The 22,400-nt window shown below is 56.6% G+C and overlaps 2 protein-coding genes across 6 annotated transcripts in view; one reads left to right on the plus strand and one right to left on the minus strand.

The window, feature by feature from the left end:
- Nucleotides 1-18,412, plus strand: part of TNXB (tenascin XB) — a 57,675-nt gene extending 39,263 nt beyond the window's left edge. For 4 of the 5 annotated variants that reach the window (XM_065912081.1, XM_065912080.1, XM_065912082.1 and 1 more), the window contains 23 exons: nt 1,540-1,836; nt 3,368-3,700; nt 4,061-4,411; nt 4,794-5,141; nt 6,977-7,306; nt 9,078-9,401; nt 9,766-10,113; nt 10,729-11,016; nt 11,370-11,648; nt 12,884-13,171; nt 14,200-14,523; nt 14,841-15,176; nt 15,436-15,558; nt 15,669-15,806; nt 16,013-16,132; nt 16,238-16,381; nt 16,472-16,602; nt 16,726-16,858; nt 16,952-17,103; nt 17,196-17,292; nt 17,384-17,545; nt 17,629-17,792; nt 18,120-18,412. In XM_065912081.1, the coding sequence (XP_065768153.1) occupies nt 1,540-1,836; nt 3,368-3,700; nt 4,061-4,411; nt 4,794-5,141; nt 6,977-7,306; nt 9,078-9,401; nt 9,766-10,113; nt 10,729-11,016; nt 11,370-11,648; nt 12,884-13,171; nt 14,200-14,523; nt 14,841-15,176; nt 15,436-15,558; nt 15,669-15,806; nt 16,013-16,132; nt 16,238-16,381; nt 16,472-16,602; nt 16,726-16,858; nt 16,952-17,103; nt 17,196-17,292; nt 17,384-17,545; nt 17,629-17,792; nt 18,120-18,221 (5,312 nt within the window). In that variant the 3' untranslated portion in view covers nt 18,222-18,412. The remainder of the gene's footprint in view (nt 1-1,539; nt 1,837-3,367; nt 3,701-4,060; nt 4,412-4,793; nt 5,142-6,976; nt 7,307-9,077; nt 9,402-9,765; nt 10,114-10,728; nt 11,017-11,369; nt 11,649-12,883; nt 13,172-14,199; nt 14,524-14,840; nt 15,177-15,435; nt 15,559-15,668; nt 15,807-16,012; nt 16,133-16,237; nt 16,382-16,471; nt 16,603-16,725; nt 16,859-16,951; nt 17,104-17,195; nt 17,293-17,383; nt 17,546-17,628; nt 17,793-18,119) is intronic. The other variant, XM_065912084.1, reaches the window with a different exon arrangement.
- A 39-nt stretch (nt 18,413-18,451) lies between these two features.
- CYP21A2 (cytochrome P450 family 21 subfamily A member 2) lies at nt 18,452-21,617 on the minus strand. The gene is made up of 10 exons (XM_065912789.1): nt 21,372-21,617; nt 21,185-21,274; nt 20,923-21,077; nt 20,616-20,711; nt 20,401-20,502; nt 20,212-20,298; nt 19,847-20,047; nt 19,016-19,194; nt 18,832-18,935; nt 18,452-18,726 (listed from the first exon to the last, which is right to left on the minus strand). The coding sequence occupies exons 1-10, from the start codon at nt 21,571-21,573 to the stop codon at nt 18,452-18,454; spliced, it is 1,491 nt and encodes a 496-aa protein (XP_065768861.1). The 5' UTR covers nt 21,574-21,617.
- Nucleotides 21,618-22,400: the final 783 nt, after the last annotated feature.

Consider the following 22,400-nt stretch of genomic DNA (forward strand, 5'->3'; position numbering starts at 1 on the left):
CTCATCCAGACCCCACTCACTTCCCACCATCCTCAACTAGAATATCATCTTTCTTCTTCTTTTCTTTTTAATGTACTTTATTTTTGGCAGTGATGGGTCTTCATTGCTACACACAGGTTTTGTCTAGTTGTGGCGAGCGGGGGCTACTCTATGTTGCGATACACAGGCTTCTCATTGCAGCAGCTTCTCTTGTTGCAGAGCTCAGGCTGTAGGTGCTGGGGGGTTCAGCAGTTACCACTGGAGGGCTCTAGAGCACAGGCTCAGTAATTGTGGCACAAGGAGTTAGTTGCTCTGCGGCATGTGGGATCTTCCCAGAGCAGGGATCAAACCCATGTCCCCTGTGTTGGCAGGCAGATTCTTAACCACTAGGAAGTCCTAGAATGTTTTCCTTATTAACAGCTTTATTGAGGTATACTTTACATACCATAAAATTCACCTGTTTTAAGCATACAGCTTATCAATCTTAGTATTCACAGAATTGTACAACCATCATCACTATCTATTAATAATTTTAGAACTTTTCCACCACATTGAGATGATATCTGGTGTCCAGACCCATTTTCATGCCCATTTCCAATCCCCACAAATCTACTTTCTGTCTCTGTAGATTTGCCTTTTCTGGACACATCATATAACTGGGATCATACAATACCTGCTTCTTTCATGTCTGACTTCTTCTACCACATTTTAGCACGTTTTTGAAGTTGATCTGTGTTGTAGCATGTAGCAGGACTTCATTCCTTTATAGTCAAATAATATTCCATTGTATGGATACACTGCTGTAACATTTTTAAATGTATTCTATACGCTCTTTACTTCATCATTACATATTTAAGTGTACTGCTCTTTTCAAAAAGATCATTTAAAAGTAACCATGACACAGTGATTATGCCTTTAAAAACCAGATATTCGGGTATTACTAGTTTCCTGATTCCCTGGTGGCTCAGACGGTAAAGAATCCGCCAACAATGCGTAAGAGCTAGGTTCGATCCCTGGGTTAGGAAGATCCCCTGGAGGAGGGCATGGCAACCTACTCCAGTATTGATGCCTGGAGAATCCACATGGACAGAGGAGCCGGGAAGACTACATTACAGTCCATGGGGTCACAAAGAGTTGGACATGACTGAGTGACTAAGCACACAGCCTCCTGATAGTGTCCTAATTGTTCTTTTGCAATTTTTTGCTGGAATCAGATCCAATTAAGAAAGATAGGTTACAATTGGGAGAACTGAGATTTTAAATAGAGTGGGCAGGAAAGGCCCTAAAGAGAAGTTGACATTTGAATGAAGACTTAAAGGAAGTGTGAACATGAGCCATGCTGACATCTGGGGAAAGAACATTCAGGCATCAAGGCAAGAGGCCACTTGGCACATTGGATGGACCATAAGGAGGCCACAAAGAGATTGTGATGGCATAGGCACAGCTGGATCTGAAGTTAGGCCCCCAGAGCTGGCCCACCTTCTGGCCTGAACCCAGGAGAGCAGGGCCTCAGCAGTTCCTTCCTGCAGCAGGAACGATTCTGTTTGCCTCTCTCCCCAGCCCCAGAAGAGGAGCCCCCTGCTAGCCCTCCTCTGAAGCCACAGCTGGGGGAGCTGACTGTGACAGATGCCACTCCTGACTCGCTGAGCCTCTCCTGGACTGTCCCCGAGGGCCAGTTTGATCACTTCCTAGTCCAATACAAGAACGGGGACGGGCAGCCCAAGGCAGTAAGGGTGCCCGGGAACGAGGATCGGGTCACCATCTCGGGCCTGGAGCCAGACCACAAATACAAGATGAACCTGTATGGCTTCCACGACCGCCAGCGCGTGGGCCCCATCTCCACTGTCGGTTTAACTGGTGAGTGTGCAGCAGGACACTGGCCCTGAGCTGGGCTAGTTTCCCTTTAATTGCCAGTACTCGTGTTTTTCTCCCACTGTTCTTGAGCCTGAGCCTCCTAAGCTCCTGGGAGTGGTTCTGTGCCTGTCTTCACTCTAAGCCTTAGTGTCACTTTAGCTGTCTCACCCTTTACACTTTTTGAGTCCTTGAAGAGGGAGGATGCCAAGGAAATAATAGACTCAGGCAGACCTGGGGCTGGCCCTATTCTCGGCCCCTTAGAGCTGTGTGACCTCGAGAGAGTCACTCAGCCTCTCTGTGCCTTCCTTTCAGCATCCGTGCGGAAAGAATAGCCATACCTGTCTGGCAGGGTGGTCGTGGCTTGGCTCACCCCCAGTGTTTGGTAACTACTGGCTCCTCCTTTTGAGGAAGAAAATTAGTTACTAAAAACCCTTGGGTGAATTCTCATAATTATTATTGATTTCACTGGGTAAAATTCTATTTGATACTGATACCCATGGATTCTATGTCAACACGGAACCCTGCTATCATGGATAGTGTTACTTCAGTAGTTAACATTAATCATGGTGGCTTAGTCGCTAAGTCGTGTCTGATTCTTGCAATCCCATGGACTGGAGCCCACCAGGTTCCTGTGTCCATGGGATTCTCCAGGTGGGAATACTGGAGTGGGTTGCCATTTCCTTCTCCAGAGGGAGATTCCTGACTAGGAATCGAACCCCGTTCTCCTGCATTGCAGGCAGATTCTTTACTGACTGAACTATGAGGGAAGCCCTAATATTAGTCATATGTGCAGCTAAACAAGATATTTTCTCTTCATTAATTACTCCTCATCTTGGCTGTTGATTGCTTCTGTTAAGTTCCTTTATAGCTATTACCTGCGACATGCTTAAAACCTGGTTCCCAAACACAATGGAGATATGAAACACGATGATTTTATAATTCAGCTATTAAGCCAGAATAAAACTGTATGCAGAACAGGAAAGACAAAAGAAATCTGTGGGTGTGATGGGTTGTCCCTGCCATAAACTGGCAAGAGAATTAATACAAGGTCCCCAAGCAACCCAACTACAAAGATGATCTGATTTCCTGTGGTCTCATCTCTGCTGTCAACTGTGGAATCTAAATTAGATTCTCAAATGCTCAGAAAGGCCTTCTAAACCAGAGGAGGTATTAAAGGAAAATACTTAGGAACCTGAGCACAGGCACCTCCTGAGGCGACGTGTCTGTTAGACATGGTGCTGTTACAAAGCGTGAGTCCTGGCCCACCAAGTGAATTCGCTCAGCAGCTCCTGCAGGTTCCATGCTGCACATGCTGAGGTCCGCGGCATCCCACCGTACCATCTTGACATCTCCACAGTGTGTGCCCTGCCCCTGGAAGCTGAACATTTAAACTAGGGAAATGAAGTCTTAACCCTGGGGCACTGGCATCCCAGCTTCAGGGCCCTGGGAGTGTATCTGGGAGAAATCCCAGAACCCATCCCGTTAGGAAGGAGCTCAGGAAGCATGTCACCATTCTCTTTGTCTCCTGATCCAGCCTCAGAAAAAGACCAAGAAATGACCCAAGCCCCAACAGACCTGCCCACTACAGCTCCTGAGCCTCCCATCAAGCCCCGCCTGGGGGAACTGGCAGTGACGGATGCCAGCCCCGACTCCCTGAGCCTCTCCTGGACCGTCCCTGAGGGCCAGTTCGATCACTTCTTGATCCAGTACAAGAACGGAGATGGGCAGCCCAAGGCACTGAGGGTGCCTGGGGACGAGGACGAGGTCACCATCTCGGGCCTGGAGCCAGACCACAAGTACAAGATGAACCTGTACGGCTTCCACAACCGCCAGCGTGTGGGCCCCGTCTCTGTCATCGGGGTGACCAGTGAGTGGACGGTGGAAGCCCCAGGATGGGACCTAGTGGGGAGATCACCCCCTCAGGTGATGGGGGAGTGGGGTGCGGGAGGCCCCTCTCCTCGAGTCTGAGCCATGGTTACCTTTGTGTGTCCTCCTGGGCAGAGAAGGGCCTCTGTGAGCCAAGCTGGTGGCAACCCTGCTCCCCACAGCTGACCCCAGTGGCTTCGGGCATGTCTGTGAGGTGTGGACCAAGCAGGATCACCCAACCCCAAGGACCGGTTCCTTCGAACTGACTTCAGGGCCCGGAGTCAAAGCCAAGGCTTGGGAGGAGACCCAAGGATATCTCCTAGGGACCCTGCCTCACCCTCTGTGTGTCCCTTCTTCTCAGCTGCAGAGGAGGAGACCCCCAGCCCCACAGAGATGGAGGAGACCCCCAGCCCCACAGAACCCAGCACAGAGGCCCCGGAGCCCCCCGAGGAGCCCCTCCTGGGGGAGCTGATGGTGACCGGATCCTCCCCAGACTCGCTGAGCCTCTCCTGGACCGTCCCCCAGGGCCACTTTGACTCCTTCACCGTCCAGTACAAGAACGGGGATGGGCAGCCTCAGGTGGTGAGGGTGCCAGGGCATGACAGTGGGGTCACCATCTCAGGCCTGGAGCCAGACCACAAGTACAAGATGAACCTGTACGGCTTCCATGACCGCCAGCGTGTGGGCCCCGTCTCTGTCATCGGGGTGACCAGTGAGTGGATGGTGGAAGCCTCAGGGTGGGACCTAGTGGGAGATCACCCCCTCAGGTGATGGGGAGTGGGGTGCGGGAGGCCCCTCTCCTCCAGGCTGAGCCATGATGCCCTATGTGCCTCCCCTGGGCTCCCTGAGGACCAGAGGGTCCTCCTAAGCAGAGAAGGGCCTCTGTGAGCCATGCTGGTGGCGACCCAAGTCCCCACAGCTGACACCAGGGGCTCCAGGCATGTCTGTGAGGTGTGGACCGAGCAGGACCACCAGCCTCCTTAGGCTCCTCTGAACTGACCTCAGGGTCCCCAGTGGGGACCATGGCTCGGGAGGAGACCCAAGGACGTCTCCCGGGGACCTTGCCTCACCCTCTGTGTGTCCCTTCTTCTCAGCTGCAGAGGAAGAGACCCCAAGCCCCACAGAGATGGAGGAGACCCCCAGCCCCACGGAGCCCAGCACAGAGGCCCCGGAGCCCCCTGAGGAGCCCCTCCTGGGGGAGCTGACAGTGACAGGATCCTCCCTAGACTCGCTGAGCCTCTCCTGGACCGTCCCCCAGGGCCACTTCGACTCCTTCACCGTCCAGTACAAGGGCAGGGACGGGCCCCAGGTGGTGCATGTCGGGGGCGAGGAGACTGAGGTGACCGTTGGGGGCCTGGAGCCCGGACGCAAGTACAAGATGAACCTGTACGGCCTGCACGGGGGGCGGCGCGTGGGCCCCGTGTCCACCGTGGGCGTGACCGGTGAGTGAGGGCGGGGCTCACGGGTCTCTGGGGTGGAAATACCTTTTCTTCATGGGTGACCTGGTTGACTGCTCTGTTATTTCACCAGACCTTGAACCCCTTTTATGCCCTTCCTCCATGGCCCTGTGCTGTGACCCGAGTGTAGTGGTCTGGCCTTTGTCCACCCACAGCCTCATTGTCCACAGTAGTAGCATGACCTCCTCTGATGATCAGTCACTGGCTGCCTCGAAGGGTGAAATATGTCAGGCTCAGACCAAGCTTGACTTTGATAGAATTTTCTTTTCTTTCCGTCTTAATCACAAATCACAGCGTTCTTTGTTATAACAAGAAAAAAAAATGAAAGAAACAACCCAACATCCAATCACACTGAGATGATTAAGTAATTAGACAACAATCTGTGAAATGACCTACTATGGCATCATTGAAATGTTTAAACATAAGACAATTATTTTATACTTTACAATGAAATAAGAGTTTACAATGTTTGTAAGGAGGCTAATCAAAACCACTTGAAAATAACTTGCATAGTAAGACAACTGGAAGGAAACACATCCCACGGGATACATGATTTGTGGGACACAATAGAATATTTTGTACATTTTTTTCCCACTTTGTTCTGTTCTGTGTCATTTACATTTTCTTAAGTGACAAGCAGTTTTTCTTTTATAATCAGGAAATTTTTTTTCAATACATCGTCTCCTCTTTTGTATCCCTTCCATTTTTTCCACTTATCATTCTTAAATTTATTTCATTGATGATTATGAAAAAGTTACAGTTTCTAGTCTCTAAGAAATGAGGGAAAAAAACTCCCAAGGTGAATTAAATTCCCCACTTGTAGTCAGGGTGGCTTTTCTAAGTCACTATTAGTCGTGACAGTATGTCACCAGGGTCCCTCTGCACGTGGGAGAACCCAGCTCCTGAGAGCCAATCTTTTTGGGGGGTGAGTCAACTGTCTGTGTGCGGTTCACTCTTCCCTCCTGAAGACACTTCGGACTGAGGGCCCCCTCTCATGCAAATCACAAGCATGTGCAAAAAGCACAGAGGGACCCATGTCCCTACTCCACATCCACCGTCGGACTACTGATTCTTACAATCCAGGGCTTCTTTTTAAGTCTGTATTTTTCTCTGAAAAGCATATAGCAACATGATGGAAAGTTTGGAAAGTAGGGGAAAAAAATCTCTCATCGGACCACTTTCTGATCCAAGAACCACCATTCATAACAATGTGTGTAACACCCTTTCTTTCTGTGTTTTCCATGCCCGCATGTTTTCAGGTTGCAGAGGGTTCATGTAATTCTTGGCTCTTAACTTTTTTTGTACCTAAGTTACACTGAGAGCATTTATCCTGTGGCTACACAACCGTCATTAATCATCATTTTAATGGCCATTTGATGCTTCATGGTGAAAGTGGCATAACAAAATTAATCTTCTTCTGTGGTTCCTTTGGAGTCCTGACACATCTTACTGTCATGAATAATCCCAAAATGAACTCCAGTGATACAACTTTTCCTGCTTTTTAATAATTTTCTTAGGATAGCTGCCCAGAAATGAGATTATTGGTTCAAAGGAAATGAGCAGTATTTTGGCTCCCAACATGCATGTCCGAATTGCCTTCTGAAGGTTCATGGTGCCCGCCAGCCAGTATGTGACGGGGTCGGGTGTGTTTCGGTCTCCCCTGCGTGGAGTCACCGAATGCTGCACCCAGAGGTTGCATGAGCTTCCAGGCCTGCAGCTTGAGGGGTGTTTCGCTGGATGCCCCTGGTTGTCTCTGCTGATATCAGCAGACGTCAAAGCAAGTCGCCATCTAAGCCTCTGCCCCCAATCTCTTTTCTCAGACCCTCAGGAGGTTGTGGAAGAGACCCCCAGCCCCACGGAGCCCAGCACAGAGGCCCCAGAACCCCCTGAGGAGCCCCTCCTGGGGGAGCTGACGGTGACAGGATCCTCCCCAGACTCGCTGAGCCTCTCCTGGACCGTCCCCCAGGGCCACTTCGACTCCTTCACTGTCCAGTACAAGGGCGGGGACGGGCCCCAGGTGGTGCGTGTCAGGGGCGAGGAGACCGAGGTGACCGTTGGGGGCCTGGAGCCCGGACGCAAGTACAAGATGAACCTGTACGGCCTGCACGGGGGGCGGCGCGTGGGCCCCGTGTCCACCGTGGGCGTGACCGGTGAGTGAGTGCGGGGCGTGACCAATGCATGAGGTGGGGAGCGTGGGGTGCAGGATGGGGAGGACAGGTCCTGGAAGTTTCCCTTTATTCCCATCTTAATGAAAACATAAATATTCTCAGCAGCACGTCTTTTCCAGAACGTCAGATGGTCGGGGCTTCTTGTTAAAAGGCAGATTCAGGTTTGGCAGGTTTGGGCTGGAGCTGGACACACTGGATTTCTAAAGTCCTCCCTGATGCTGATGCTGCTGGTCCAGGGACCACACTCTGCTAAAACTCCTCACAAAGCAACTGGACACTTCCTTAGATTCTATCAGACAGAATCGTGCTTGCATGCCTGAGGTCCTCACAGGAGCTCAGCCGAGCTTGGCCTCTCGGTAGTTGACTGGAGGCTGTGGAGGAAGGCAGGAGTGTGCTCAGAGTTTAGTGTCTGGACTGAAACGCCCCCTAGCCGCACGGTTTGGGTGTTAACAGACTTGTGACACCAGTGGTTCAAGAAAGTTGTGGGTGGCCTGAGCCAAGCACTGAGGAAGTTCACTGAGATAAACCTTGAACGTGGCATAGAAACCAGTTCTTATCCAACGGGGCTCACAGACAGGCTGTGGACCAGCAAAGGTGGATGTGTAGGTGACGGGAAGCCCCACGGCCAGGCCAAAACTGGGCAGTGAGGCCAACACCAGCCTGCCTGCCCACGGGTGTCCACAGGTTCCCACGGGACAGCTGAGACTTGACGACCGGCAGGCGTTATCTTGGTAACACTTATAGACAGGATGAAGGGTCTCAGTCGGTACTAGGAACATCATGGCACAAGAGAGGATTTTGTATGAAATTCTTGGGGTGGGAGAGATAGTCTTGAGATGGGGATAGAGAGGTTGGGACTGCTCAGGGAGCCAGGAATTTCTCTCCCAGGATAGAGACAACTGCTGCCCAGTTTTATGCTAAGACTGAGACCCTCAGATGTGCTTTTAAAGGCTCGTTCTGGCTCCCTGTGAAGAACAGGTGGAGGAGGGAGGCAGAGAGACTCATAGGGAGGTGGTAACCCAGGTGACAGGTAAGGGCATCCCAGACAAGGGTGGCAGGGCTGCAGATGTGGGGAGTGAGAAGATGCAGGAGGAACTCCAGAGAGAGAATTGGACACTCTGAGTCTTATGGCAGCTGGTGCATGCATGCTAAGTTGCTTCAGTCGTGGCTGACTCTGTGACCCCATGGATTGTAGCCAGGCTTTTCTGTCCATGGGATTCTCCAGGCAAGAATACGGGGGTGGGTTGCCATACCTCCTCCAGGGGATCTTCCTGACCCTGGGATTGAACCCACATCTCTTAGTCTCTTGCTTTGGCAGACGGATTCTTTACCACTAGCACCACCCGGGAGGACAGCAGATGGCAACAGGAATGGATCCAAGAAGACTCCGGGTTTCTGATTAGAGAAGGGGGATGGGGCTTCTTCTGAGCTGCTTGGGGGCCAAGACATGAGCCAAAAGGAGTTCAGATGCCATGAGACCGCAGTGGAGGGAGGCCCAGAGCACAGTGGCCATGTGGGCCTGTGTGTGGGGAAGGGTGCTGGTAGGTAGGGGTGAGAGCAGGGTGGATGAGGCTAAGGTGCCAGGAAGGCCAACATTAAAGGGACCAGAAAGAAAGAGTTAAGAGAAAGAGGAGTTAGAGCTCCTGTGGACAGACATGTCCTGTACCTTATTATTTTATTTTTGTAATACACCCCTTTATATGCTGAACTGAGTACTAACGAGGCCTCACCTATCCTGTATGTCTCTGTGCAGCTCTGGACTACGACTCCATGACCACCCAAACCCCATCCACCGCGGTCCCCGAGCCTCCCACAAAGCCCCGCCTGGGGGAGCTGACTGTGACAGATGCCACCCCTGACTCCCTGAGCCTCTCCTGGACCGTCCCTGAGGGCCAGTTCGACCACTTCCTGATCCAGTACAAGAATGGGGACGGGCAGCCCAAGGCGGTGAGGGTGCCTGGGGACGAGGACGAGGTCACCATCTCGGGCCTGGAGCCAGACCACAAGTACAAGATGAACCTGTACGGCTTCCATGACCGCCAGCGTGTGGGCCCCATCTCTGTCATCGGGGTGACCAGTGAGTGGACGGTAGAATGGGAGGATCACCCCCTCAGGTGATGGGGAGTGGGGTGCAGGAGGCCCCTCTCCTCCAGGCTGAGCCATGATGCCCTAAGTGCCTCCCCTGGGCTCCCTGAGGACTAAAGGGTCCTCCTAAGCAGAGAAGGGCCTCTGTGAGCCATGCTGGTGGCAGCCCAGGTCCCCACAGCTGACCCCAGAGACTCCAGGCATGTCTGTGAGGTGTGGACCGAGCAGGACCACCAGCCTCCTTAGGCTCCTCTGAACTGACCTCAGGGTCCCCAGTGGGGACCTTGGCTTGGGAGGAGACCCAAGGACATCTCCCGGGGACCCTGCCTCACCCTCTGTGTGTTCCTTCTTCTCAGCTTCAGAGGAAGAGACCCCCAGCCCCACAGAGATGGAGGAGACCCCCAGCCCCACAGAACCCAGCACAGAGGCCCCGGAGCCCCTCGAGGAGCCCCTCCTAGGGGAGCTGACAGTGACAGGATCCTCCCCAGACTCGCTGAGCCTCTCCTGGACCGTCCCTCAGGGCCACTTCGACTCCTTCACCGTCCAGTACAAGGGCAGGGACGGGCCCCAGGTGGTGCGTGTCGGGGGCGAGGAGACCGAGGTGACCATTGGGGGCCTGGAACCCGGACACAAGTACAAGATGAACCTGTACGGCCTGCACGGGGGGCGGCGCGTGGGCCCCATGTCCACCGTGGGCGTGACTGGTGAGTAGTAGAATAAGCCCTGAGCCATAGGTTTCCCTCTGTTGCCCTCTTGTTTCCCTCTTTGGGATATCAGCACTTCTCACAAATGAAGCCTGTTCTCTTTCCTCACGTGGTGCTGAGGATCCCACCCCCATGCTTGAATTGCTTGAGGACTGACGGACGGTGTGCTCAGGGTCAGCTCAACAGGTAGCCTCTGCCCCATACGTTTCAGCTTTCTTCCTTCCTTCATGATCTGGACCCTCAGACTTGCTCAGATGTTCATGTGTGACTTCCTCAGCCTCCCTGACCGAACATTTTAGCAGCTCGGAGCACAGATGGAGAACCAGGTTCTCTAGGTTGAATCCTGCTCTGAAGGTACTAATTCTGCAAATGTTTCTTAACTTCTCTGCACCATGGATGCCCACACAACAAGGGTGCTAAGGATAAAAGCACCTACTTCAGCGACTGTGTGAAGATTAAAAGCACTATTTGCAAACTGCCTACAGCAGTGCCTGGGACACATGAAGCAGTTAAGAAGAGTTTGCTGCAAATGGTCATTTCACAGCCAGGGAGCAGCCCCCCCCACTCTGGCCCAGGGTCCTGTCATTGACCATAGCCTTCTCTGCTCTGTTCCAGCCTCCCTGACTACGGAGCCCCCGCTGGCACCCCGCCTGGGGGAGCTGACGGTGGCAGCCGTGACCTCGGACACAGCGCGCCTCTCATGGACGGTGGAGCAGGGGCCCTTCGATTCCTTCCTGGTCCAGTACAAGGATGTGCAGGGGCAGCCCCAGACAGTGCCCGTGGGTGGAGACCTCCGAGAGGTCACAGTTTCAAGTCTGGCCCCTGGCCGCAAGTACAAGTTCCTGCTGTTCGGACTCCGGGATGAGAAACGACATGGCCCAGTCTCTGCAGACGCAAAGACTCGTGAGTGAGGGCTGGAGGCTGCCTTTGCCACCTGACCATCATCCACTCGCTTGTGGAATTTCACGTCTCCATGTTCCACACCCCAGACCCCAGTTTATTTACTGGGTTCAGTGAAATCCAAGTCCTGAGTACCTGGTTACCCTCTCGTTCCTATCCTACTCCTCCTATATCCCCAGGAACACTTGTTCTCTTCCCTGGCCCCTCTTTAATCCCTACTCCTCTGCCTCCCCTCCTCCTGACCTGTGACCTTGTCACCCCCTCCCAGCACCCAGAGCCAGTACCTAGACCCTAGCACCCTGAGGAGGCTGCCTGTCTCATTTCTGTCACACTCCATGCACCTCTCTCTTGTCCAGTCCCAGACACAAAACCTGCTCCCCACCTGGGGGAGCTGACGGTGACGGATGTGACCCCGGACTCTGTGGGCCTCTCCTGGACCGTCCCTGAGGGTGAATTCGACTCCTTCGTGGTCCAGTACAAGGACAGGGACGGGCAGCCCCGCGTGGTGCCTGTGGCCGCCGACCAGCGTGAGGTCACCATCCCCGGCCTGGAGCCCAATAGGAAATACAAGTTTCTGCTCTATGGGCTGGAAGGCAGGAAACGACTGGGTCCCATCTCCACTGAAGGCAGCACAGGTGAGCCCCGGGTCCCCCCGCCCACAGTCTTTTCCAGAGCTGTCTTTCATCTAAGCCCCCAGAGCTGGCCCCGGGGATTTCGACATGGCAATCATAACACCAAAAGCAAATATTTATTGAGTCCCTACTGAATGCCAGGCACTGTTCTAAGCATTTATTTCCTTCAATCTCTTATTGGCAATATAATAAAAAGAACTCAGACTTTGGAGCCAAGCAGACCTGTGTTCAACTTCTGATTGCCAGCTATGTGGACTTGGACAGGCCACTTCTTTCCCTTGAGCCTCAGTTTCCAGACCTGCATTATGGTTATGAATAATACCTAATGGGGCTCAATAAATGTTCACATCCTCCTCCCTCCATTCCAGTTCTATGGCAAGAAGTGGAAAATATGGGAGGGTTTGGCTGCAGAAAGACCATGGAAAAATCTGGTGTCTTGTGACCATGACTCAGCCCCTTGAGGAAGGGGTGGAGGTGGGTCACTGACCCTTACCCCACCTCTAGGACCATGAGTCACCCTGGCCAGACAAGGATGGGGCACATGGCCAGCTGGGGACTGGGGGTCTCAGACTCCATAATTATCTTCCCCAAACCCTCACTGTGGAGACTGGATACAGGCTTCTCCAACCCTCATCAGTCAGCACCCACGCCCACCTAGACATGTCCCTTTTGTGCTCCCCTCTGCCTGTCATCCTCTCAGCTCTGCCCCTGGCTTCTCCCCCTGACCCAGCCAGCCACCCTGGTCTAGTGGAGTTAGTGCTGACTGGAAGCAGGTGGCAAGGAGAGCCCAGGCTGATGGCAAGGCAGGGGGAGGTCATGGCCAGCAATGGGAGCCCAGGAGCTTGGCTGACTGCCCGGGCCAGCTCTGACTGTTTGGGGGCGTCTCCCTGACAACCCAGACATCCTCTGGGCGCCTTTCTCAGCTCTGGCCACATTCCAGGCTCTGAGGGTCAGGAATCAGGGGAAACTGAGGCCCTTCCTGCAACCCCAGCCTGCCCTCTCTCATGAGGTGATCTTTCCTGCATTTACTGTGCCCTCATCACAGAGAGGAGGCAGTGGGGGCCAGAAGTTTGGGCAGTGGCCCCCCAGAGGCAAAAACTTGGCTCCTTTGGAAGGGCGGGGCTGGGACAACCTGTCTCCCCAGGTCGGGGGAGGACCCTCTCTCCTCCCAGAAGTTGCCAGGGCTGAGATAAAGGCAGCTCTTAAGGGTTTCTCCCCAACCCCCACTCTCCCCACAGCCCCCCTGGAGAAGGAACGGCAGCACCCACCCCGCCTGGGGGAGCTGACAGTGACGGATGAGACCCCAAACTCCCTGCGCCTCTCATGGACGGTGGTCCAGGGCCCCTTTGACTCCTTCGTGGTCCAGTATAGGGGCACAGACGGGAAGCCCCAAATGGTGCCTGTGGCTGCAGACCAGAGGGAGATCACCGTAGAGGGCCTGGAGCCTGGCAGGAAATACAAGTTTCTGCTCTACGGGCTCCTTAGAGGACAGCGCCTGGGCCCCGCCTCTGTCCTGGGAATGACAGGTGAGCAGGAGGCCATGCTGCTTGGTCCCTGGAAACCAGCCTGAGTGCATATCCTCAGGCCTTTGTGCTGCAGGTCAGGCAGGCGTGGTCAAGGTGGAAGCGCAAGGGGGCCCTGCCCAGGGCTCAGGAGGAAGAGCCTCAGAACAGTGATCGAGGGGTCCGTCAAAAGCAGAGCCAAAACAAGCAGAAAGACAAAGCCCTGGCAAGGGTTCCTAACCTCCCGCCTCCCCGACCCTCCCCCCCACCCAGCCCCACAGCTGCCAGCTGCTCCCTATCACCCTTCTGGATCGTCTCTTACCTCCCGGCAGGCAGCGGCCTTGCCGGGATAAGGCAAACCCCCTCCCGTGGATGAGTCAGGAGCATTTTCTCAAATGGAAAATTACTGGAAAACAAGACAGGCAAGGAGCATAGAAAGCAATAGGAGTGACTGCACTGATGGAGTTCCCCTTCCAGACTTCCTAATATCGCCCCCTGCCCTCCAACCCCACATCAGCCTGGCTGATGGGATTCGCTCTTCAAGTTCTCCTGCCAGTTCCATTCTCAGGTCTTCTCAGCAGGGAGGCCCATGTGCCCTGAGCTCAGAGAGGGACCGAGTGAGTCCTGCCTCTTGCCAAGGCTCAGGCCGCCCTGGGGGGTTAGGGAAGGAGCAGGGCCCGAGCAGACATCTAGAGTGGGGCACGCTGAGACCTCGGGACAGAGAAGGAGAAAACAAGTGAGGGATTCAGGCAGCATAGGAGCCCCACAGAGAGGCCATGGGGCCACCGGGCTGGCGCTCAGAGAGGCCCGGGTGGTGGTGGCAGGGGAGTCAGGGTCTCAGCAGGGATGCAGCACATTCAAGAGAAGGAAGATGCTAGGAGAGCCTGCGTCCCTGTCTTCTCTCCACTTGGCTGCCGTGGCCAGGATGGAAAAGCGCCCCCCCTCAACCTGAGCCCTGACACCCTCCCTCTCTGGAAGGTCAGATGCAGTGGGAGGGCCCCTCTGCACCCCCCACCCCGCACTCAGCTTCTCCCTGGGCCTCTCCCACACAGCCCCAGAAGAGGACACACCAGCGCCCTGGCGCCCAGCCACGGAGGCCCCCAAGCCCCCTGAAGGGCCCCGCCTAGGGGTGCTGGCGGTGAGGGACGTGTCCCCGGACTCCCTGCGCCTCTCCTGGAGCGTGGTCCGGGGCCCCTTCGACTCCTTCGTGGTCCAGTATCAGGACACAGATGGGCAGCCCCAGGCCTTGCTCGTGGGGGGCGACCAGAACAAGGTCCTCGTGTCCGGCCTGGAGCCCAGTACCTCCTACAAGTTCTTCCTCTACGGCCTCCATGAAGGGAAGCGCCTGGGGCCCGTCTCAGCTGACGGCACCACAGGTACCGCCCAGAGAGGGACTGGCGTCCTGGCCATGGCTGCCTCTAGTCTGGGACTGGGAAGGCGAAAGGGGGTGCCCAGAAGTAGTGCCCACGGGGAAAGAACGTGAGGGGGCGCCACGGAGGGAGGAAGGGACGCTCCGGCAGGCCTTGGCCCGACACGCATGTTGTCATCATGGGTCTGACCTGTCATTATGGGTGGCAGCCCCTCACTAGCCCCTTTTTACAGAAAGGAAATGAGGCCAGGAAGGGATCTGCCGCAGGGGCACCTAGCTGGTGTGCTTCTGCCTACAAACCCTTCTCTCCCACCCACTCTGCAGGGCCAGTTCCTGCAGGTCAGACCCCTGGAGAGCCGGGGCCCCGGCTGTCCCACCTGTCGGTGACTGATGTGACCACGAGTTCACTGCGGCTCAACTGGGAGGCCCCACCCGAGGCCTTTGATTCCTTCCTGCTCCGCTTCGGAGTCCCATCTCCAAGCACCCTGGACCCGCAGCTACGTCCCCTGCTGCAGCGGGAGCTGACGGTGCCAGGGACACGGCGCTCGGCCGTGCTGCGGGACCTGCATCCAGGGACCCTGTACACCCTTACACTGTACGGGCTGCGAGGGCCCCACAAGGCTGACAGCATCCAGGGCACAGCCCGGACCCTCAGCCCAGGTGAGGCTCCATCCTGGGCACAGAGGCGCCCTGCCTCAAAATGGGGGTCCTGTACTTTGTAGGGTGGGACCTAGTGCCACAGGCAGAGCGGGAGTTGGTGAGTGGTGGAGAGCTTGGAATCTGCAGAGCAGCTTCCATTACCAGGTCCAGAGGCAAGGGGGGTGGTGGTGAGCATGTCTGGAGTCTGTGGGGCCCCAGGAGAAGGAGCCTCCCCACCCCATGCCCTCATCATCATTCCTTTGCACATCCCTCCCATCAGTTCTGGAGAGCCCCCGTGACCTCCAATTCAGCGAAATCAGGGAGACCTCAGCCAGGGTCAGCTGGACGCCCCCAACGTCCAGGGTGGACGGCTTCAAAGTTTCCTACCAACTGGCAGATGGAGGTAATACCCTTCGGCCTGTGTCCTTGCTCTTTTCCCCTGCACCCTGCCCGCCCCGTTGTTCCTCCTTGCCTCCCCGGCCGCCTCCCTGCCAGCCCACTGTGTGTTTCCAGGGGAGCCACAGAGTGTGCAGGTGGATGGCCGGACCCATAAACTCGAGGGGCTGATCCCAGGCGCTCAGTACGAGGTGACTGTGGTCTCTGTCCGTGGCTTTGAGGAGAGTGAGCCTCTCACAGGCTTCTTGACCACAGGTGAGCGGGACTGGGACCCCGGGCAGGAAGTAGGAGAAAACAGGGCACCGGTAGGAGTTGAGAGTGAATGGGGAAGGGGAGGGGAACGGGGGTGTTGGAGGCTCCAATGGCAGACAAGAGGTGCAGCGGAGTTTGGGAAGCTGACGGGTGGGGAACGCAGACGGGACCAGCTCTGAGCACCTCCCCACCCCCCGCCCTTCTCCCAGTTCCTGATGGCCCCACCCAGCTGCGGGCACTGAACCTGACTGATGAATCCGCCCTGCTGCACTGGAAGCCCCCCCAGACCCCGGTGGATACCTATGACGTCAAGGTCACAGCCCCAGGGGGTGAGTGAGGCTGGTTGAGGCCTCTGGGGGGTACTCGTTCAGGGAGCGGGAGTGGAGGGCAGGCTGGGCTCCAGCAGGGCAGCGCTGATACCCATCCCCTCCCAGCCCCTTCCCTCCAGGCCTCAGCCCCTGGCAGCGCCATGGACTACCCCCTGCAGGGCCTGGTGACCCACACCAACTACACGGCAACCTTGCGTGGCCTTCGGGGCCCCAACTTCACCTCCCCAGCCAGCATCACCTTCACCACAGGTGCGGTCCGTGAGGTGCATGGGAAGGGGGGGAAGGAGCAAGAGAGCCAGGAAGGGCCTCATCTCCACCTTCTCTTCCTCCTGCTCTCAGGGTTGGAGGCGCCCCAGGACTTGGAGGCCAAGGAAGTGACCCCCCGTACAGCCCTGCTCACTTGGACGGCACCCGAAGTCTCCCCAACTGGTTACCTGCTCAGCTTCAACACCCCAGGGGGACAGACCCAGGTGCCCCAAGCCCTGCTCCTCAGGCCAGCTCCCTCCCTAGGTTTCGGTCCAGAGAGGCTGCCTCTGCTTCTGGGGGTGGGCACCACCTCCCTCTCCCCTGACCGCCCCTTGTCTGTTCCGTAGGAGATCCTGCTCCCAGGAGGGGTCACCTCTCACCAGCTCCGCGGCCTCTTTCCCTCCACCCCCTACAGCACATGGCTCCGGGCCATGTGGGGCGACAGCTTCACTCCCCCCGTGTCCACCTCCTTCACCACTGGTACTCGGGCCCTGGGACCTGAGACTCGGGGATGACTGGGTAGCAGGGGTCTAGGATCTGGATAAAGAACTGGCCCCTCACTCCTCTCCCCAGGTGGACTGCGGATCCCCTTCCCCCGGGACTGTGGGGAGGAGATGCAGAACGGGGTCAGCACATCACGGACCACCACCATCTTCCTCAATGGCAACCGCGAGCGACCCCTGAACGTGTTTTGCGACATGGAGACCGATGGGGGTGGCTGGCTGGTGGGTGGCGGTCAGAAGCCCACAGGGTCTGTACCAGGAGGGGTTGCCAGGCCGGGAGCCACAGGCTGACGGTACCTCCACCTACTTCCCAGGTATTCCAGCGCCGCATGGATGGAAAAACGGACTTCTGGAGGGACTGGGAGGACTACGCCCATGGTTTTGGGAACATCTCTGGGGAGTTCTGGCTGGGTGAGTGCCTCACAGGGATTGAGGGACCCGGGAAGGGCTTGGGGCCCTGTGGACTCACACTCCCCCTTGAGCACAAACTCCCCACCCACAGGCAATGAGGCCCTGCACAGCCTGACCAAAGCCGGCGACTACTCCTTGCGCGTGGATCTGCGGGCTGGGGATGAGGCCGTGTTTGCCCAGTACGACTCCTTCCAAGTAGACTCGGCCGATGAGTACTACCGCCTCCACCTGGAAGGCTACCACGGCACCGCAGGTGAGGGCTCAGTCTGGGGGGCGGGCAGGGGGAGCCGGGAGAGAAGAGAAAAGGACCTCACTGCTCCTTCCACGCCCTGCCAGGGGACTCCATGAGCTACCACAGCGGGAGTGTCTTCTCTGCCCGGGACCGAGACCCCAACAACTTGCTCATCTCCTGTGCCGTCTCTTACCGAGGGGCCTGGTGGTACAGGAACTGCCACTATGCCAACCTGAACGGGCTTTATGGGAGCACAGTGGACCACCAGGTGAGAGGTCTGGGGGTGCTTGGGGCTCCACCTGCCTGGGTGTCTGTGACACACACCGTGATAAGTTATTGAACGGCTCAGCGCTTCAGGGCCCTCGCCTGTGAAATGGAACAATAATGCCAATCTCACCAGGTTATCTTGAGGAGGAGATGATTTATTGGATGTAAAGGGAGGGGTCAGGATTCTGCTTCAGTCCTTTGCAGTTGAGGGTTTAAGAAGGAAAAGGGGAGACACAATGGCTGATTTCTGGAAACATCTCCCCAGAGGGGAGAGCAGGTGAGAGCTGGATATCAGACACTGACTCTCTCCCAACAACCCCCTTCCCAGGGAGTGAGCTGGTACTACTGGAAGGGCTTCGATTTCTCCGTGCCCTTCACGGAAATGAAACTGAGACCGAGAAGCTACCGGCCCCCGGGCAGGGAAGGCTGAGCCGCCGCTCACCCCTCCAGCGCCCCACCATGACTGCCGAGCACTGAGGGGTTGCGCCGAGAGAAGAGCCAGGGGCCACCTTGACCACCCAGCCACCAGCGGAAGCCTTCTCCACCCGCGATCTCACAGCACCATGTTTACAGGGGGGAGGGCAGGGGTTTGTACGGGAGCAATAAAAGGAGACACCGAGGCACGTGACTGGCCGAGTCCTCCCCCCCACTCCTCCCCCATCACTGGGCACTGGCGCTCTCCCAGGCCCCGTCCTCCACCCCCCGGGGCTGCAGCCGCACCTGGAAAGGCTGGACCTTGAGGTTGACGCCACAGTAGGGATCCGGCTGCAGCGACGGCAGGGCGCCCACGGGCGGCGGCAGCAGCGTGAAGGCCTGCAGCAGTCGCAGGAGCACCACGAAGAGCTCCAGGCGCGCCAGCGACTCGCCCAGGCACACGCGCGCCCCACAGCCAAACGCCAGCGCGCTGGGGTTCGCGCCTGGCTCCAGGAAGCGGTCTGCGGGCAGAAGGACCGATCCGGGACTCAGGGGCCGCTGGCCGCCGGCCGCGGGCCCCCGCTGCACCGCCACCCGCCACCGCAGGCCCCCGCCCCAGCACGCACCCGGCCGAAACTCGTGCGGCTGCTCCCAGACGGTCTCGTCCAGGTGGGCACCTTGGAGGTTGGGGATAACGACCATGCCCTCAGGGATGTCGTAGCCGAAGATGCTGAGGGTTAGGGTTAAGTGAGAGGCCCGCCGAGGCCCCGCTGGGGCCTTGCCCGTTCATCCCTAGGCCTCCGGAGTCACCTGCTAGGCCGCGTGGTGCGGTGAGGCAAGGCCAGAGGCACGACCGGCCGCAGGCGCAGCACCTCCGCGATGGTGGCGTTGAGCAGAGGCAACCGAGCGCGGTCCTTGTAAGTGATTCGGGAGCATGAGGCTCCGGGGCCCAGCTCACGATCCAACTCCTCCTGAAGGCGGCGCTGAATCTGGGAAATGGAGCCCCAATCCTGTCACTGGCCAGCCCCGAGCTGCCAACCTCCACTCGTGTGTGTGTGTGTGTGTGTGTGTGTGTGTGTGTGTGTGTGTGTGTGTGTATGTGTGTGTGTGTGTGTGTGTTGAGTCACTCAGTCGTATCCGACTCTTTGCGAGCCCGTGGACTATAAGCCTCCAGACTCCTCTGTCCATGGAATTCTCCAGGCAAGAATGTGTGTGTGTGTGTGTGTGTGTGTGTGTGTGTGTGTGTGTGTGTGTTGAGTCACTCAGTCGTATCCGACTCTTTGCGAGCCCGTGGACTATAAGCCTCCAGACTCCTCTGTCCATGGAATTCTCCAGGCAAGAATACTAGAATCGGTTGCCATTACCTTCTTCAGGGCATCTTCCCTACCCAGGGGTGGAACCTGAGTCTCCTGCATTGCAGGCAGATTCTTTACCATCTGAGCACTAGGGAAGCCCAAACTTCCACCACTCCCTGGAGGAACTCACATGAAACTTTGTGCCAAGAGGGAGAACCCATGCCAACCCCACTGACCCACCCCAGTCCTACCCCACAACACAGCCTGCACTCCCATCAGTGAGTTAGGTTCCCGCCACCCTGGCCAGGCTGCCAGGAAGGATCTCTAGCCTGCCTCCAGGGCATACCTCAGGGTGGTGAAGTAGGAACGCCACAGCCCAGGAGAGGGTGGTTGCCGTGGTTTCAGTGCCCCCGATGAAGAGATCCACCACAGACATGTGCACGTGTCCTTCCAGGAGCTGTCCCGGGCCCTCTTCTACTCTTTGCCTCCCTACCCCCTGGAGCATGTAGTCCAGCATATCCCTCCACTGGCCAGCCACCATGCTCTCCTGGGGAGGGGAGGAGGAGCCGGCCTGAGTGCCTGGCTTGGGGAGCGTGTTGAGAGGGTGCCGAGAGTCCAGGACTGCGGGGATGGCCCAGGAGCTGCCTGGCTCTGGGCAGCAACGTCACTGCTGCCGGCTGGGGAGGAGCCCGGTCCACGAGCGCTTCCCACCTTGTGGCGCCTCAGCTGCTTCTCCACCATGTGGTCCCTGTTCTCTACGGCCTGCTTCAGCCTCCAGAGCCCAGGGTTGGGGAAGAACTGGGTCAGAGAGTAAGAAGGTGTAGCTGCTGGCAAGGAAGCCTGTACCCCATCCCCACCCTTTCTCCCAGGACCAGGCATGTCGGGGCTGCGCCTCCTCACCCTGAGAAAAGGAACCAGGTCCAAAATCTGGATGGACCAGTGGTCCCAGGTCTTCATCAAGTCCTGAACACAGTCGTGAAAGGCATGTACTAAGGTGTCCTCCTGCCAGAAAAGGAGGAAATCCTTTCAGTGCAGAACCAGGAGAGGATCTAGGGAGAGGTTGCGGGGGGCAGGGAGAAGGGGGCAGGCACATGTGAGGGCAAGAGAGCCTTGACCTTATCTCCAAAAGTGAGGTAACAGATGATGCTGCAGGTGAGGAGAGAGAATTCCTTCTGGATGGTCACGGGGGCACCAGCTTGGACTCTCATGCGCTGAAGAGAAAGAGCATGAACTAAATAGAGACCTGGGATGTCCCTGGTGGTCAAGAGGCTAAGATTCTTGCTCCCAGTGCAGGGGACCCAGGCTCCATCCCTGGTCAGGGAACTAGATGCCACATGCTTCAGGTAATATAAGTGAAAAAACTAGAGGGGCTTCCAGGAGGGGTGAAGCTGACCTGGACTGACTATGGTAGTCCAGGCTCACCTCGCAGAACTCCTGGGTCAGCTGCTCCACCCAGGGCTCCATGGAGCTGCGGATACCCAGCAGCAAGGCTGAGCGAGTGAGTTTCTTGTGGGCCTTCCAGAGCAGAGAATAGTCCCCCAGAGAGATGTCCTGGCAGCGCTGAGACACCAGCTTGTCTGCGAGTAGGGGTTGGGGGTGGGAGGGTCGACTTGACCAAGGAAGACACAGGCCTGACCTCCCCTGCCTCCCAAAGCCCTGCTTCTCCCCTCAAGCAACCCCTTACAGGATGGTATCTGGGGTCTGCCGGCAAAATCCACCCACTTCCTGATCATAGCCTCCTCGATGGTCCTCTTGGAGTTCAGCACCACAACCTCTGGCGGGGGGAGTGGTAGGAAAAGCAGGAAGTCAGCAGGAAAGGACACCCCCAACCCTCCTCACTGTTGTGGGTCAGGAAGGAAGCAGACCCTCACCTTGCAGCCCAAGGCGAAGCCTGTAGACAGGCCCGAGTTTCTGAGTCAGGCTCAGCAGATGGATGGGGAGGTTGGGCTGCAGCAGGTGCAGGAAGCCAGGGACCAGGGGTGGGAGGTGGAGGTTTCTGAGCTTCCAGCGGCCCCACAGCAGGTGAGCGCCGGCTAGCAGGGTGAGCAGCAGCAGCAGCCCTGCGAGGACCATGGCTGGAGACCCAGGCAGAGGCCCTGGCCCCGCCACTTATAGCTCTCCACACCTCCAGTCATCTGGCTACTTGGGCTGTTCTGAAGCCTCCCTTGACTCCTTCCCTCGGGTCCTTGCCCACTGTCCCGCCCACAAAACAGTACATTCCTGCAATGGCATCCATCCTCTTGGCCTTCGAAAATCCAATATCAAAGAGCAGGCCTTTTCCCATTCATCTATCAAGAGGAAAGGAAAGGAAACACAACCCTGACCTTCCTCAACAGCCAGAATCAGCTTTCTGTCAACTGTTCAGGAAAACATGTCCCTGAGGCCTCTCCCACCCCCACCCCACCCCCAATACACCCCCACCGCCACCTTGGACCAGCTTCCTGCCACGGGGTTTGTCTCAGAGAGAAGAATGACAACCCATGCCTAATGTGCCCTCCCAGATGGCCTTTGAAGCACGAAATGAGATCAAAGTGATGTGGTTTTTTCTCTTAACTTACAGATAGGGGAACCACATGTCCTGGTTTGCATGTGTTATCCCAGGTTATATCTATAGTCCAAGGACCATCAGTAATAGTGCCTCTTTTTATGCTCAAAACTTGAAGAATTAAATGTTTCCCCAGTTTAGAGCTCTTACCCTGTACCTGACGCTCTTTGCTTGCAAGGAAAAGAGACCCACTTGAGCTAGTTTGAACCAAAAGTAAGAATTATTATACAAATACAGGGATATCTCACAGAATCCAAGAACAGGCATGTAGCAGGGACCTTCTTGGGCTTGGAAAGCCAGGGATTGTGAACTAAAGAGCCCTAGACACATGGCTGCTTCCTCACGCTTCGTTCTT

The sequence above is a fragment of the Muntiacus reevesi genome, chromosome 20 (genome assembly GCF_963930625.1).
Source record: "Muntiacus reevesi chromosome 20, mMunRee1.1, whole genome shotgun sequence".
NCBI classification, from domain to species: Eukaryota; Metazoa; Chordata; class Mammalia; order Artiodactyla; family Cervidae; genus Muntiacus; species Muntiacus reevesi.